This window comes from Amblyomma americanum, chromosome 4 (genome assembly GCF_052857255.1).
Source record: "Amblyomma americanum isolate KBUSLIRL-KWMA chromosome 4, ASM5285725v1, whole genome shotgun sequence".
Lineage (NCBI taxonomy): Eukaryota > Metazoa > Arthropoda > Arachnida > Ixodida > Ixodidae > Amblyomma > Amblyomma americanum.
The window spans coordinates 194,263,847-194,282,115 of NC_135500.1; the positions used below are offsets into that span (position 1 = coordinate 194,263,847).

Below are 18,269 nucleotides of genomic sequence, written 5' to 3' on the forward strand. Positions count from 1 at the left end.
CAGTAAAGAAAGGCGCACAGCCGCGGGCGGGCTGCAGCGCACCGGACACCACCGGAGCGCGCCGCTCGCAGCGGGTCTTCGCCTCCCCACTCCGGCTCTCCACCCTCCTCTGCCGCCGCTGCTTTCCAGACCGCTTTTGCCTGGTCCGGCGATTCAGTGAACGACGGCCGCTTTCGGCGCTTTCTTCCTCCGTCGCGGCTGCCGGTCGTCGGGGGTTTCTCCTTTTCTTGTCCTGCTTTCCTCCGTGCCTCCTCCTCATCCTCACACCGCCGTCGCCTCCATCAACAGGCAGCAGCAGCAGGAAGGACCGACTTTTTTCCAGGATAGATAGATGAGGAGGACAGCCTCCCAATTGGAAGGAGGAGGCAACCGAGGCGGCACGGTGGGAGGGAAGCCGAGGCAGCGCCTAAAAGAAGCGTCCCGGGGTAGTTTATTGACGACGTCGGGTAGCAAAAGCGACAACGCCGAGAAGGAAGAAAGCGTGTGGGGGAGGGAGGGCAACTTGCTAGAGAGAAGGGGGGCCTCCCGATTCCAACTCGTCAAAGGACCCTCGAGCAGCGGCAGCAGCGGGCTGGCTCCGCTATTTTCTTGTTGTACTCTTTTTCTCTTTTCTTCGTACTGGCAATACGCACCACAGGGCGGCGTCCAGGCGCGTGAAGCAGCACGGTTTCGCGACCGGCTCGCGAGCGTCGGAAACCAATTTCACGCGTGTCTCTCGGCGGTGCCTTCCCCCGATCGGAGCGCCCTCTCCATTCCCGCGCTTCCTCCTTCGGCGCGCGCGAGTGTCATGCGCGCCGTCGTTTGGAGGAGACATGCGACTGGGGGACACAGGGGGGGCCTCGGCAGCTGAAGATAACGCGGCAGAAGCAGCCACTGCGGCGGCGGTCAGCTCGTCAACCCGAGATGTCACGTCCACATCGACTCCTCCCCACGCGACCGGGTTTGCGGACGCTTCGCGCACTTTGTGTATCTCTTTTGACTCTTGACGATGCGTCGTCCTTGAAGGCACCGCATACATCAAACGATGTTTGTTGCTTGCCCTGCATGCGAATTATGTGAAGGCAGAAAAACTGCTCGGTGACACCCCTCTACGAGGTTTAACAATACGGAAGAAAGGCAAATAACACAGGAGCGCGATAGCCGCTGGTAACCTTTTTTTTCAAAAATCTGTGAAAACAGATCCGCGAAGCTTAGCGCTTGAAAAACCCACTGATGATGATAGTGGTTAGAGCAGTGCCCACGGGACCAGTAGCCACGGCAGGAAAAAAAAAAACAATTCGGAACGCCCTTCGTGTCATTTCGAAATTACCTTCGCAAGTTACAAACTTCTGTCGTCTACATATCGCGCTCTAGTCACGTTTTCAGTGAAATGTGATTGTGTATTTTTGTGGCGCAAGGACATCTGGGGCCAAAAGCGCCATGGCACAAGGTGTTTTCGTCGTCTCATGGTGGGGTCCACGACCCATTCCCCAAGCATTTCACCCTGAAGAAGCTGGGCACCAGGCGAGGGGAAAGCTTGTGCCCATTGCATCACCGCTGGGTACCCGGCGGCACTGGACATCGAACCCCGCTCCTCCCGCATGCCGTTTTCAGTGAAATCCCGAGGACATTCGTTCGTTAGGTGACCATTAGACTTCTTTCCGAGCTGCGGTGATTAATTTGTGAAGAGTTTGGAAACGAATGCGCAAAAAACAAGGGTCGACAAGAATCTAAGCTGCTTTAGAGTTTACACGTCTGCAACTTCGTGCTGCTTGAAGCCATTATGAACCACGGGCATATTCATGACCGGGCCGACGGGGAGCTGGGGGGGGGGGGGGGGGGAGGAAATTTTACACAGGAAAACCATGCTAAATCTATTTTTCGACCTAAACAGTCCAAGAAATATATGGTTCAAATGGAACCCCCCTTCCACCCAACCTACCTCTCCAAGAGTGACCCATAAACCTTACCCCCTGTTGTAAACGTGTCTGGAATCACGGCCTGTTCTGGATGGTAAGGTAGCGATGGACTTAGAACTGAGGAATGAGGCTGAAAACTGTTCAGGATTCATAACTGAATCCGGCCTTCGGCGGCCACGTTTGATCTCAGTCCTACAGAAGGAACACACCAGACAAGGTGTAAAACCTGCTCGGACTCAGCGATAATCAGTGTTGAAGACTACTCTGGGAATGCTCAATTACTCCTGAGGTACGTCACCACAGCTCAAGAGCAACCACGGGTCTGTGCAGGTTAGCCGCTGTTGTTTTGGAGCCACCGACTAGGTCTCGGGAATTTTCGCACGTGATCCCTTCTTTAAAAATAATAAATCGAAGCCGTCGCGTTGACTCGCATTAAAGTGCAGCACGCTCGATTATAGTGACTCATCACAGAAGGTGCTCGGAAACCGGCAAAGGACGTACGTCTTTCCTTCCTGGCACCCTTTTTCAACCCAGTTTCCGTCGACGTTGCTCATTTTTAGAGATCGTGGCAAAAGCAGAAGTTAAGTTGGATTTCTGTGCACTGGGGCGTTCGCTTTAGAAAGCACCTCCACCTGTTGCGATGGTGGGACTCCGTCGACGGCACGTCGAAAGCGAACGGCAGCCGCGAACGACTCTACGTGCTCTCCCGCTGGCCGCAGTGAGGCGGCTTCGCCATTTTTCCACCCAGTAATTGAAGGGAGGTTGCTGTGAGGCCTTTTGAGCGTTTCCTCTTTCGTAGCCCCACCCCCTTATACCTTCCCTATGCCGCTGTGCGTTGGTTAGAGCGCGCGGCCGGGAGTGTTCGGTTTCCGGGCGGCCTCTAGCGGCGAACGCCCACCCGTTGGCGGAGGAGAACGCTCGCCGGCGAACGCCGCGCTGCAGCGTTCCCCTTCCGGCAGAGAGACAGAACCCCGGCATTAACCGGGCGTTCTCGGTGACAAGGAGGAGAAAGGAGGGTAGAAGCGTAGCGGCCCAATGCACTGCCGCGATCGTTAATCTCCACTGCGTTCCCTACGAGAAGCGTGCATCGCCGAGGAGAGAGCTGGCCTGCGATCGGCTAGTCAGTTTTTGTAGAGGTAGAACATGCACGGACAATTTCGCGATTGGGGGGCAACTATGCGCGCTGACCGATCACTGGAGAGGTGAACGCGACTGCATTGCAGACACCGACCGATTCGGAGCGGATGTTCAATGCGGATCTGGCTCCTGATTGGTTCAATTGCGCGTCGAGCTTCTGCAACGCTGTACGGTTTTAGTGAGAGTTACCGATAACCGCGACCGGCATGTGGCCTGCCCGCCGATGCCTTCCAACCCCCACGCCCTCAATGGCCCCGTTCGCGAGCACAGGCTACATAGGGGAGGCTGCGCTGTGCATGCCCGCAGGAGGAGATGGTCGAGATAGCGCGTGATGCGTGTCAATCCACGCAGTCAACCGACCTTTCTTTCCGCGGTCATACAGTTTCTTACTTCCATTTTTCTTTATCTACGCCTGTTCTGTTGCGGCAGGTTCTGCAGGGGGCGCTCGCGAAAGCACGGTGTTTTGATTCGATTCCTTTGACTGCGTAGCAGACGGTATACATGACGGTTATGCCATGCAGGAGGCGCAACCGCATTGGCAGTGCGTTAACCAGTGGTTTGAGTTTCGTAGGATGGGGGCCGCCCGGAGTTGAGAAAGCGAATGCAATGCGGGTGTGATAAGAGGCGAGATGGAAGAAGCGTACAGCCGCCGCGGATGCGCAAGCTGAGTAATGCAGCGGAAAAATTCTCTTTTTCTCGACCGCGCGTGTTTCGTCATGGTTGGTTGGCAGATCCATTCTGTCTACAGTTGCTTATTATCGACGTTGCCGTAAAGTCCGACCTGGATACTGGCGTCTATAATCAACATGCCGTTAATGACCACCCTGCCCTTCATGTACGCGTAGTTCCCTTTCTGGGGGAGTGGGGGAGGGGGTGAGTCAGCGGAAGCTGTAAGAATAACGTGGAGAAAAAATTATGCAAAGGTTTAACCCAGCTAATCCGAAGTAACGAAATAAAAAGCTTGGCTAGACTTGGTTGTTGCTTGGTAGTAATGACTGACGTTTAGCCCAGGTTTGCCAGGCTTAACTTTCTACTCTCTTCGTCTCTGTGCGGCAGCCTCTCGGCGAGCTACGTCCACAGGATGATCGGATTCGGCCCGCCGTCTTCGCAACCTCTGAGACGCAGACGGTTCACGAAGCGTCTCACCTGGATCAACCATGACGACTGCCGCCGTTAAATTGTCGAGAGCTGTTGCAGCCCGTCGGCACCGGCTGAGAGGCAGCGGTTGAGTGACGTCATGGATGTCACGTGACTAGGGCAGAGGCGGTTTCGGCGGCGGCTGAGTGACGTCATAGTTGCCACTTCGTTTCTCCTCGGTTCAAGGTCAAACTCGCGCACACGGCGCAGAAGCTACGGGGGGGGGGGGGGGGGCAGTAAAAGCTTTCACTTTGAAAAATAAAACACTTGAAAGGAACGAAGCTAAAGCAGAAAGTCTCGAAATAATCCCTGAAAAATGTGTAATACACTTTAGTCGGATACTACTGAAGAACGAAGAGGCCATTCAATACCTCTCAAAAGAGGCCTATACCAGCCAATGGCGTCGGCCGACTTTCATGACGTTGCAGTTAATCCCCTGTCATCTGGCATCGCATGGTCACGCTAACTGGCCCAACGAGATTAACCACGACGTCTTGAGAATGTGTCGACGGTATTGGCTGGAGGGCCTCCTCTATGGGTCATCTTCAACTTCGTTATTGAGTTGTATCCGACTAGCCGAGGTATTCACGTGACGTCACGGGCGTCATTTTGTGGCACAGCGCATAGGTTGAGCAGTTCAGATCGGAGCAGTTGGCGATATAAGTCCGTTAGATACGCCTGCCTTTCGCCGTGCCTCATGCGCCACAAAATGGCGGCCACTTTTGTTGCCACTCTGACGTCGGTGCTAAATTACGCTTCAAATATAGACCATAAGCCTGTTGCGTCCGAAGATCATGTCATTATGAGCATGCTGTTCTACAGCAGGAAGACGGGCTCTTCCACTGGCCGCATTTTGAGCCCTGGCCTACGCTGACCGCGGCCAGCATAATTATCCCAGCAAGTTTGTTAATCTCGTTCTCCGTCTGACCCTGCTGCCCCATGCCCATACACTCGGTCACTCCAAAAGACCATGGCTTATCCTCTCATTACACGACCCTCTTTTTCTATAGGACATCATTAACCCCGGTTTGGTCTCTAATTCGTTCTCGTAGTCTCACAATTGTTTTTAATCGCTGGGCTAGTCGTACAGTTTCCACGACACCAGCTATGAGCCCTCGAGACATGTCTGGTGTAGCGAAACGACATAAGGTGATTCGCTTTCCTGGTTTCAGAGGAATTGTTTGTGTGTGGAACAAGCGAATTAAGCCAAATAGAGATGTCACCGACAGGGACATCAGCACCGCACTTTGAATCCAGCTGGTACCGTCATAAAGCAAAGCTTTTCTTTGATTTGTGGCGCACTATACTTGAGCCTTCCAAGAACGAAGCTTGGTGCGCTCTCTGTGTAAAAGTCATCTCATTCAATACGACGCGCTCCCGTAGACTGAGATCTTACTCCCGGAGCTTGAAAACCGCGGTCATAACCCAGTGCGATGAGCTCCGCACCAACATACTTCTGTTCTGCCAAATTGCTAGCAAGGTGGCTTCCACGTCAAACAAAACTGGGAAAAAAGGTTACGAGATTCGAGTCGTTAAACGCCATACACACTCGCCTGATTCGAGTTTCACTTGGACGCGTTCCCCTGCAGTGCTCGCATAAACGAAGCGCGCATGATGAACGAACAGGAGGAATAATTTTTTTTTCCTTGATGGAAGAGAAAGGGAAGGAGGCGGGAGGGGGAGGGGGGGGGGGCTTAATCATTATACGAACGAAAGAGAGAGAGAGAGAGGAGTGAGCAAATGCCGCGCCGAAAGGACGCTTCCGCTGTAATGTGACCGTCGCGTGATGCGTTGCAACCCGGGGCAAACGAACGAGTTTTAAGACCGCCGCCATGAGAACGCGCGCGCGGCTCCGCGGAAGCGCGACTCCGATCTCGCGCCAGCCCGGCTCGGCGCCGCAGACATTGAGGCATGCGCTGCGCTGTCTTCGCACGGAATGCCGCGTGCACTATTATTTGAGCGCGGAGACGCTTTCTACGGCTGTGCACGCGGGGTCCCCGAACTATGTATGCAGATTAGTGCCCCTAACCAGCTCCGCGTGATTACAGGGGGCGCGGTCAGCTCAATAAATTTGCCCGCGCGGCAGACTTGGAAGAGGGGGGGGGGGGGGGGGGGGGGGGGCTGAGGAGGACTATAGTAGAGATAACCCGTTGTCTCCTTTAATCGCCCTCGGCAGTACCAAGCTTCGAGGTGGACGCTGTACGTGGAAAGCAGCAAGACAGACGCGACGAGGTGAGCTAGCCCGACGAGGGGGTACACCACATGCGAGGTCGACCTTCCGGCTGACAAGGGACCGGATTGCGTTCTGTTGGTTACTTCACCTTTCAACGCTGGGAAACTGCCACGACGTATTGCCCCGTGTGTGGTGTCCCAGCCTCTAAAGGAAGCGCGCAGTCTTGCGGATAGGGAAGTAGATAGCTGCACCCCCTGTTGCGAGAGGTTAGCCACGTCCACAAGGGCTGAAAAAATGGGCGCTTGTAATGCGGTGATCATATACAGTGAGACAAAACTGTTTAACTGTTTTACCGACCGTCTTGGCCCTTGTGTGCACATGATTCAAATGATAAACATTTTGAAAAAAAATAAACAAAAACGTTACGGTACCGGCAGTGCCTTGTGTATACAGTTAGCAGCGCATTTACACGAGTTCTGCTGCGGACACTGTTTTTCGGTATGTGCAGGCATTGCAAGCTTTCGTCGCGGATTTTAACGTCATTTGATAATTTCTGGTTCTTCTCGTCCCATGTCGTCGGGTTCTTGCCGCAGATTTTTTTTCTTTCTGACGTGCGTAAGAAGGAGGACACTGAGTGCGTTGTGCATTGAACAAATACTGATGGGTCACATTTCGTAATGCCCTAACACTTCTAGTCTTCGCTGCGTGTCCCCCTTCTCTCCCCCCCCCCCAAAAAAAAAACAACAAAGGAAAAGTAAGGGAAAGAAATGAAGTAGAAGACATTGCAATTCGCGGTTCAGCCATCCGTTTCTCGTACTTTAGTCGTCCGCGAGGAATTGAAGAGAATCTTCGATTTGCCGCCGCTGGCTACGCCATCAGATGGAAGGGAACGAATGACCTCGTGCCTCGGACCCGAACGCCCCTTTGGCGACTTATGCCGAATACGACTGCCGCAGGTAGGTATCACGCAAAGGCAAGCGCAAGTAACAAAAAACGGGGGCCGGAAGGAATAAAATATAAACGGAAGGAACAAAGGCTACGACGCGTCCACACAACAACACCAACGCCCCCTCGTGGCCCCCGCATTCCAGACTGTGCCGAACTTGTGGCCCGCATGCATTTGTGTGTGTGTGTTACGAGAAATAATAAAGAGGTAAGTAAAAATAGCAGGGACCACCAAATGAAAGGGTCCGCGGCGGGGAGACGCTTTCACGGCCACTCCAGGGCGAAGAAGAAGGCGGCAGCATCCCGAACAAGAGAACAACCACCAGGCGGCGGGCCAGAACGGCTGCCAGCAAAACCAGTATGCAACCACGCTCACTCCATGCCTCGCGTAGGTGAGTCCCCCGCCACGGCAGAAATACGACGGCCGACGCCATGCAGAGGCAGCAGCAGACCCATGAGGGTTGTTGTTGTCTCCGGTGCGAATCCTCGCAGCCTTACCTACTTTTACTGCTGCTGTTGCTGCCGCCAATACGGCTGCAGTGAGGCTCTTTGGTCAGGAAGCGACGCAGTGGCCAACTATTCAGGCTTGTCTCAATCTATGCGTTGCTATAGTAACGCGCAGCGCTAGCGGCACACTTGAGGCTGTAGACAGACACTGCCCTAGCAAGACAGCTGGAAGTCTCCGCCTCCTCTTGTCTTCAGCTGCTTATTATATCCGCGAAGAAACATGCTGGAAGTGCCAAACAGACTTCATAGAATTGAAAACGCGCCCTTACGGTACCGAGTCGGACATCCCTGCCTGACAGGGGACGAAAATCTTGCAGCAAGAGCGTTTGAGTCGGAAATACAGAGACTTGAGACGTTCTCGGAACTAGGAAACAAGAACGAAGACTTTTCAGCCGGCGCAGTCCAGTCTTAACATGACTGCATTCGTACTCGTCTTATGAGCGCGCCGACGCGCGCACGAGATTCGAGAGCTCGCAAGGTTGATTTGTTGCGGGGTCGCCTCACGTCCTCACTTGCGAAACCCCACTCGTTGAAACCAAACTTTCAACGGGTTTACTTGTTGCGGAGGCACAAGCTCAAAAGCAGGAAGAAGTGCAAGAGGCGGCGCTAGTTTCAAAGCCGGCCGAGAAAGAACAGTGGCTTACGTCGTCTGCTGACTTGGCTACTTCCTGCATAGGGCACGGTTCTCTTCGTGCACGGACAGACATCTCGGCTGAGGTCACCGCCTCCTGATGACGCGAGCCTCTGAAGAGCGCAACCAATATATAAGGATGTCACTACGGGCACAAAAGCATGCTCTCCACCTCTATCTTGCGCACTCCGCGCAGACAAGCACACGCAGACAAAAGACTGAATTTGTCCCGTCTCCAGTAGACAAAGCAGTAGCGGACACGAAGGCGAAACCGCGACGGGAAGACACACGGCGGTTGAATTTTCACACACAGATCTCCGGAGCACAGGCAGTGTCACGAGGCGGTGCAAGGCACCGTCTGCCAGCGCACTGCACCGAACTAGGCCGGCGACAGCGCAGAGCATCACCGCGCGGGGCACCTGCATACCTCCCGTGTCGAAGAAGAACACGAGGAAGGGGAGATGGGGGAAACAACACGGCACACACAGGCCGTGGCATTGTACGCGCGACAAAGGACGCGACTGAGGCGGCTGCCTCGCACCCGCAGGTGTGCGCAGCCCCGCACCATCGGCGCGGTTGTGGCAGCAGCAGCAATGCCGGAGACGGCGTCTGCTCCGGCTTGAGGGGGAGGAGGGGGCTGGTCGCCCCCCTCGACCTCTCCTCCCCGTCCCTTCCGTTTTATGCCACCAGTAAACGTCTTCGGCGGGCAATAAATCTGCGGCCCGCACTCGGGCCCTAGGCCGCGGTCTGACGGCTCGGCTAAGTTGTGTTTATGGGCGCGCCGTGGGGCCTGCATTCAGCGCGACTGTCGCACACACACACGGCGTGGGGGTGGGGGGCGAGGAATGGCAGGGAGGACCTCACATCGGCGGCGCGCGCTTCGGGTAAGCGCGTCGCCCTCCCTGCGCATTCGCACTTGTCGCCGCGTTGCGCCCAGATGCAATTAGTCGCGCAGTGCCGCCGGCGCCGCCTGCCGTTGCTTCCTCGCGAGAAGAGCGCGCTCCGAGCCGGGAATGAGGCGCGAATTCGAGAGTTGCCGCCGCATAAATTTACCAGCCGTCTGACTAGCCGCTCGCCGGCAGGTTTTGAGATCGTGGCCATTATTATCAATTTTATTTTTTTTTGATCAACGCGGAGAGAGTGGTTTCACTGCTAGCGCGCATGGACACTGAAGCGAATGTGAACGGACAGATAATTCTGTCTGACAAAAGCCCCGACTGTTCTGGAGACTCGTGTTAATTTGAGTTCGCTAATCTTTTAGCGCTGTTTTTAAGGTTCCTTCGCTCTTCCTAAATCGAAATTCCTGGCGTAGATCTTGAGGAAACTGCGCGGAAAGGCGCTACAAGCGACGAGGCACGCAAGTCAAACAGCGCCTGCCTGAGCTGTCTCGAATGCCTTTTCTTTCGTGCTTCATTCTAGCCAAGGACCCAAGGACATCAACAGGCAAGTCTTGGCTAGGATTTCAATGTCAGGCGTAGAATGAGACAGGGCAAAAACCTCGGACAGTTTGACAAGAAAGGCAAACCGAGGCAGGAAACACGTAGCGCCATGCCGCGGAGACTCGCGACAGCGAATTACCAGGCAGATACAGGAGGACTTTTCAACAAACTCAGTTGTAAAAAAAAAAAAAAAATGTAAACTGTGGGGTTTAACGTTCCGAAGCGACGCATGGACTATGGTGAAGCCGTAGAGGAGTGCTTCGGTTTCATTTAGACAACCTGGAGTTGTTTAAATGGCGACTGAGGACAACTCTGTACAACTTGGATGTGTTGACGTTTCTATGGAAGCAAAACACGCATTTCTGGCTGAGAAATCTGAATTTTAAAATATTCCCGCCTCTCGATTCTTACTGGTGACGCCCATATCGAAAAGGACGGGTTGCCGCCGTTTTGAGGTGAATGGCTGTGTAGCATAGCCTCTGGGATCCTGGCGAAATAGTCGATGTCAACGCATGCATCTTAGTTGCGAATCCGGCCGGGGATGGCGCTCTATGGTCTTTTCTAGCTTAACGACACCGTTTTAACTGACGGTGGCCTTCTCTCTAATTAAAACGCGGTGTCAAATCGCTGCAGGCCAATTTCAATTTGTCCCCAGTGTCCATTTAATGTGCGCTGGCATCGCACGGCACACGGGCGCCTTTTGCGTCTCGCCTCCATCTAAACGTGGCAGCCGCGACCTGGATTGAACCCGGGTCCTCCAGCTCAGACCGAGACACCACTGCGTGCACTTATTTCATAGATTTGGTTAAGGGACTCGCGAGTACAAGTATAGGTTATTTAAATCAGTTTTATGCGCCCCATGTGGCGTTCCGGTCATGCGTACCAGACAGACGCAAAACTGATTTTCCAGATAGCGCACTGCCGCGGATAATATCGAGGCTAAACGTGCGCGTAACGGAATGCGGCAGCGCAGCAAACAGCCCGTGCAGCCCTCGCCACTGGGTGGCAATATCGAGGGCTTAATCAGGCCGGCGAGTAAGTATAACACCTTCGCTGTTATTACAGCAAAGGCGTCCCGCGCAACAAGACAAACCTAAAAAGAAAACAAGATCGCACCCTGTAGTCGCGCGCGCGCACACGCCATGAAATGAAGCGTGAACCCCTGGCGCAGCATGGACGACCTATTTGCATTAATTGAACTCGCCCCATCTATCATTTCACTGTGCTTTCCTTGAAGCGGCCTCACTGCACCCAGGAAATAGACTGATAGCGGGGGGGGGGGGGGGGGGGGGGGGCGTAGTCGGCTGCCGTGGGCGTATACGTATAGCGATTTGAGTTCTTCGACGCCTTAAAATATGCACGTCGTTGCTTTTTGCTTCATGGTGAGGGCTCCACACTCGACAAAAAAATGTATGAACACGCTTGTATGCTATATACACTAAGGCTTCGACTGCGCCAGGACTGGCAACATTTGTGTCACACACTCTTGCTAAGCGGGTTTCTTGATGACGGCCATCGATGCCAGGGACAACAAAACACGGTGCCTGAGAAATATCCCGCATCAAGAAGCATTTGTCGCTTGTATACCAAAGTCACTATCACGACTCGGGTGCGTTCTTGTCATCCGCCCCACTGAGCAAGCGATCCAGGGGATAACTGCCGCGCGGCGCTGCTTCTGAAGCAAGGGCGAAGAGAAGCGGATAGAATTGATATGGACTTGTTATAGTGTAACGACGCAGAAGTTCGGCTCCGCTGCTTCGACTGACTGCTACTAGACTTGAACTTTTTTTTTTTCCTGCAGATAGTTGGCTTATAAGTCAAGGGCCTTCAGATGCGAAGGCCGCCCGTCAGCTAAACAACTAATTCACGAGTACGGAGCCACTTAAAACGACCGAAGTGGACCATACCTTTCGAATGAAAAGACACTAAAATTTAATTAGAAAATGGAGAATTCTGTTTCAGTTCAAGACTGCACCACCCGAGAAGATCTTTCATTGCGCATACCTCACGCATCTGTCGTTTCATGCGCTACATTTAGACGGGTCGCCAAAGCCACGGCCGTTTGAACGCCGCGCAAGGAGCCATATACACCCTCCATGGCTATGTGTCTAACTCTCGCAGAACGCGCAGTGCTTCACGGTGCAATAAAGGGGTGCGGGTTAACTCACCGAAGCCTTGGCAGTCCTGGGCACCTTGGCGGAAGCATCGATGGCGAGAAGCTCCAGCTGAAAGACGTCGCTGCCAGCCTCCCTGTCCAGCGGCGCGGCCGTGGTCACAAGGCCGGAGTCGCGGTGAACGGCGAATCGGCGGCCCGCCAACGCACCGGAGGCCGCCGCACGCACTGAGGTGAGGAAGTATTGGACGCGGCCCCTGCGGCGTACCCTGGGCCCTGGCCGCCAGCACACTGGTGCCGGCCGGCTGATTCTCGGGAACCGTGGCCGAGTAGTGAGGCGCCGAGAAGGCGGGCAACGGCTGCGACCGCTTGTTGGCACCCAGCACTGTCAAGTGGACGCGCGACGACTTGCGTTGCGACGGCACCGCCTGGTCCGACGCCTGGACCGCTAACGAATAGGACACCGCCGGCCGGGCCACAGCTCGCAGCAGGGACAACTCGCCCGTGGCGCGGTCGACCGAGAACAGGCTCCTGTCGCCTTCGACAAGCTCGTAGGTGACCTGTCCGTTGGCGTTGGCGTCCGCGTCCACGGCCTCCAGCTTCATGATGACGTAGCCCTTCTCGGAGTCCTCCGGCAGGATGCCGGCGTCCACCGAGACGAAGGTGGGCGCGTTGTCGTTCACGTCTTCTACGATGATGGTGACCGTCTTGTGCGACGAGAGGCTCGGGTTGCCCTGGTCCGTGGCAGTCAGCGTGAGCCGGAACGTGTCGCTGAACTCGCGGTCGATCTCGGCCGCCGTGAACACGACGCCGGAGTCCTGGCGCACGCCGAAGTGCATTCCCGGCGGCTCCTGCGACGTGATGGCGTACGTGAGCTTCCCGTTGGCGCCGGCGTCGCGGTCCACTGCCGTGACCGTCACGACGGGCGTGTGCAGGGGCAGGCCTTCTTCGATCTGGCGGACGATGGCCACGTTGGCGAACTGCGGCGGGTTGTCGTTCACGTCCAGCACGCGCACGGTGAAGCCCACGGACACTGCCTGGCGCGGAGAGCCGCCGTCGCTGGCGGTCACGTTGAGCTGGTAGACGCTCTGCTGCTCGAAGTCCAGCGGCCGGTCCAGGAAGAGGGCGCCCGTGACACTGTCCACCTTGAAGGCTTCCTTCACGTTGCCCGACGCGATGGAGAAGGACACCTCGCCGTTCAGGCCCAAATCGCGGTCGGTCGCAGAGAACCGGTGCAACTCGTAACCGATCGGAGTGGTCTCCGGCACATCCGCCTGTGCGACAACAAAGCCACGGGTCAAGGACAGCAGAAAAAGACGTGATCGATACTAAAAGCCCGGAAAAAGGACAAAACATTCCGTTTAAGAGCACGTAACACGTAAGGAATTACATTTTGTCGTTATTTAGGAGGCGTAAGTCAATCCTTGTTACATCCGGGCACCATGTCGTTCAAATGGAGCACACAAGACCGCTCACATTTAGCTCGTATACTGCCGTGTGACCGGGGCAGCCTGAATAACGTTAGGCTGCTGAGTCTTTTAATGTTCCTCCAGGCTTTGAAAAAGGGCCGTGCCTAGCGCAAGCGTCAATTTACTGCTGCAGAATATTTTCTCCTATAACGGATTTGTACCCTTTGGCATAGAAGATCTGTTTATTTCTTTTACGCAGCAGTTGCGCCAACAACGTCCAAGGAGCGCAACTCGGCACCGTGAACGCTTGTGGCTCACTCACGCTTACTCTCGAATATTATTCTCGTTCAACCGCTCTCTCACACTCCTTCCGTCATTCACATGAACCCACACTCACACTTGTGAGTGTGAGTGTGAGGATGCATCTATTAGTGCGTCTGCCGGCCTGTGACAAGAAGGCGTCCAGTGACCACAGAGGTTGCCCGAGCACACCTGCACCTTTCTTGTACTTCTCGAGCATCAACAATCCTTGGTGTAACTAACTAGCGCCAGCACCTAATGACGGACAGACGGTGCTCAGCTGGTGCAGCCGTGTCTGCTGTGGAGAAGGTCCTCTACGTCCTGCGCGACAGAAACCCCCGAAGCCTCACCCTGAGCGCGCCGGGGGCGAACTCTGGCGCGTTGTCGTTCTCGTCGAGCACCTGGACGACCACCGTGGCGGTGGCGGTGTGCCGCAGCTCGGCGCCCGTGTCCCTGGCGATGACCAGCAGCGCGTAGGTGCCCACCGCCTCGCGGTCCAGGCGGCCGGCCAGGCTGAGCTGGCCCGAGGCCTCGTCCACGGCGAACGCCTCGTGGCCGGCCGCGATGGCGTACAGCACGTCCCCGTTGGGGCCCTCGTCGGCGTCCGTGGCGCTCACGCGGGCCACCGCGGTGCCCGGGGCGGCCGCCTCGGACACGCTCGCCCGGTAGATGGGCCTCGAGAACACCGGCGCGTTGTCGTTCACGTCCGTGATGCGCACCACCACCTGCGAGGGACACCGGCAGGCTTCAGGGGAAGCACGTAAGCTGCTGGCCCCGCGTCGATGGGATTTCGGTGTGCCCTTTGTAAACTGAAAATAGGGGCGAGTTTATCCCTTCCGAAAAATTATTTAGACAGTCTATAGACAGTGCATAGACTTCTGTCTGCAAAGACTACAGACTGTCTATAGACAAACCCTACAGAGCAGTCTATAGACAATCTATAGATTAATAACTATACACTTCTAGTAGACTTTCGTCCATAGACAGTCTATAGACTATGAATAGCCAATGAATAAAAATCTATATGATGACAATAGAATTTATAAGAAGTCTGTAGATTGTCTATAGATCATTTTTGTAAGGGATGCCCAACTCCTGGAAGAGACCAATAGTGATCGAGGCGGTTAGTGATTGTAGCACGCACCATACGTGCCTGCTGAAACTATGGATCGAACGCTCCCCACTTGTATCCAACCGAAGTATAGCCACATAAACATTACCACAAAAAGCAAACAGAGTCGCGGAAGGTAAGGACAACAGAAGAAAAAAAACGGCGGGGCAATCGTAGTAAGCTGAAGCGCACACCTGAACGCGCGCTGACGTGTGTACACAAAGGAAAGGTACGCAGCTTTCTAAAGTTTTGAAGAAAAATTCGTTCCGGCACAGGTTCTAGTTGAAAATTTCGTGGTCGGGCAGAACGAATTTTTCTAAAAACCCGCGAAGTTTTGAATTTTGGTACGCTGATATATGTGGACGTTAAAGATATAAATATTCCCTTCCTCGCAATCTAGACTTTGGGGATTTCCCCTAGACACATCGAAGTACGTTGGGAAACGGTTTGCAGCAATGAAATATATAGCCAAGCCCGACGGGACTCCCATTAAAACTCAACGAAGCTCTGAGTTCGAATAAACCGAAAGTTCGTATTAAGCGAGTTCTAATAACGGCGTTTCACTACATATGTTTCCGAAAGGGGAACTCGCAAGTATACAGTGGAAGCATGTCAGTGCACGTGCAGAGCACCCCGTGGGACCGAAATTCGTACGTGCCTGCTGGTGCTTTCAATAATGGCGGTCTCTTTAAAGTTTGATGGAAAGTCAGCGACTGCAAGCGGTCGAAATCACTGAGCCAACGAACTCTCATCCATGCGTAACAGGTCATCGTATGAGAGCTATATCGCACGGGGAACAATGGATCGAGATGAGCCGCGCTGTGCGCACATAAGTCATAAGGAGATAGGAAGGAAGGAAACCTCTAGCGGGCAATGCGAGTGACTGCTTCTTGTTGCGGAATATAATAATAATAATAATAATAATAATAATAATAATAATAATAATAATAATAATAATAATAATAATAATAAGAATAAGAATAAGAATAAGAAGAAGAAGAAGAAGAAGAGAAGAAGAAGAAGAAGAAGAAGAAGAAGAAGAAGAAGAAGAAGAAGAAGAAGAAGAAGAAGAAGAAGAAGAAGAAAAGGAAGAAGAAGAAGACAAGGAGCTCGCATCACGCATCCGTGTCCAGGCAAACTGCAGCCGCGAAGACAGCTCCGATAAGTGGCGGCGGGCCAGCAAGCAGACCACCCATGCAAGAGACCTCCACAGGTCGCGCGGTACCTGTCACCACCGCGTCTATTTCGTTGTCGTCGTCATCATCGCGTGTGCCTCGAGTGAATTGCACGCACCGCGAGAACACGCTCCCATTACGCGACAGGAAGCATGTTCCGCAGATGTGTCTCTCCCCTGTGTGTAAGCACTCCCGGCCCATTAGCGCAGCCATGCCATTGAAAGCAAGCGAGCACCACGAAGCATAACTGAGAGTAAACAAAAAAACGGCCAGGGCGGAAAATCACTGCGGCCGATGCGTGTACCGAAGAGGCTGTTTAGGGAACACAAAGCAACCAGAGGACGCTATCTGATAACATCCCCTTCCTCTCCTTTTCTTTCCCTCTCACTCTTTCTTCGGGCCCGCGAGCGAGTGACAGCGTCGGTGGACCTGCCAATTTTCCCATGCGTGTGATTCTCGGGCTTGATATTTCTTTCCTCCCGGTTCCTGCCTATCACGCTTCCTGAAAGGGTATCATTAGAAGCCAGTCTCGAGGGCCGACGGGGGTGGTGGTGGTGGAGGGGAGTTGCCAGGCGCTCGACCCATACTGCATGCAGCGCACTGAGGGTCGCACTGCGAAAGCGCGTGCGTGTGCGTGCGTGCGTATGACAACGCACGAAAGCCACGGGTATACATAGCTAGACGACATGGTGCGGCGGCGGCGGCGGCGGAATCGTCCTTACGACGCCACAGCGCAGCTATATAGGAGCAGCGCACACTGCAGCTGAACGCTGCCTCGCATCCCGTGCACAAGACAATTTGGAACGGGCGTTGACGCGAGCGCGAGCGGTCGTCACGACTGCGGCAGTCGGATGTCCTGCCCCTTGCGGTCCATGAACCGCCGGCGCTCCACAAAGGAGAAGGCGCGGTCTCCCCGTGTGTGTGTGCCTAGCCTGGCCCCACCACAACCATTCTCATCCTCTCCACCACCACAGCGCGTCGTCCTCCTGCCCATACCCCAGCCCCAGCGAACCTCATCGCGCAAGTGTACCGGGCGAATGGCGCGGCGCATATGGCGCGCCGCACCGTTGTTGAGAGCGAATCGGCCCTTTTTCTTCTTCTTCTCTCGTCTTTCCCCCTAAGAGGTTCCCGCCGTGTCTGTGTGCGCACACAGATGGTTTTGCGCGGTGATGTCTTTGTCCCTGTCGCGCGCAAGGTGAAGATGCGAGATTGTATGCTCGCACGGGGCTGGCCGAACAATGGTTACGGAGCCGGAACGTGCAGTCTTACACGCTCTCTTGCTTTCAACTACGATCTTATGCAAATGCAGTGTTTTCGATTCAGTCTAAGTCGCAGGCTGGGCCCGCGTTCTTCCTCTCTGCTTCTCTTTCCCTGGGAGCTTTCCCTGTGGAAAGTCTTTTCTCTTTAAATCTTTTGTACTCTCGCAATACCGGCTGCGCCAGTGGGGTTTTGGAATTTATAACGAACGGGTATATGAAGGAGGCAGTGCATGGCTTCGTGAAACCATGGAGCCGTTGAGATAAGCAACGCCAGAGTATATATACGGCAAAACTATGATGTCCGACTGTGCACGAACCATAGCGTTCAGTTCTTTTTCCTTTCTTTTTCGAGGTCTAGTTTGCGCAGACCACTACTATATACAGCCCAGGTCGCTGACCTTTCTGGTTCGCGCTTACAAGTGCGCAAGTGTACAGAGTGGCGGCACTGAACCAGATCCGAGCAGGAGGAGCTCACGCGATCGTCATTAGCATGTCGGCGAGTCGGGCTGTGTATACCGGAATGCTGGAATGAATTTCTTACCTGGCGTTCACACGAACAAGAGAAAAAACGAGCAAAACGCGCGTTGTACAGAGAGCAGGGATAACAGTGTTTCAACGATCTGCTTATGTTCCGCTCTTCTGTGCCAAACATGGGCTTGCTTGCAGTTAAGAAAGTTGCAGGGGCCAAATCAGAACAGGATACATCTAGATGCACGCGACTCAGGAGCGGATTTAAGGGTCACTCTCGGAGGGAGCAGCTGTAGTTGCAACATGCATTTCTTGGACTTTTATCATCGAAATAAGGGGGTTCAGCATGGTTTTCTAACGTAAAACTTCTTGCTTGGGGCGCGAGGGGACAGACCGCGACCCCTCTTTCCTCCCCTTCTCCATAAATAAATCCGCCCCCGACGCGACTCAGGTAGACGTGAGTCATGGCGTGAAGTACACTCCATGGTTTGCAACGGCTGAGACAACTCTGTTAATTTTAGCTTTGTGGTGCCGACTCACTATATCGACGAAACAACACTGCTAAAA

General features: G+C 54.2%; 1 protein-coding gene across 1 annotated transcript in view; it reads right to left on the reverse strand.

The window, feature by feature from the left end:
- The window catches only part of LOC144128941 (cadherin-related tumor suppressor-like), an 86,911-nt gene that overhangs the window by 34,058 nt on the left and 34,584 nt on the right, over positions 1–18,269 (reverse strand). Inside the window, 3 exon segments of the mRNA XM_077662764.1 lie at positions 12,036–12,296; positions 12,298–13,254; positions 14,040–14,414. Coding sequence (XP_077518890.1) covers positions 12,036–12,296; positions 12,298–13,254; positions 14,040–14,414 — 1,593 coding nt within the window.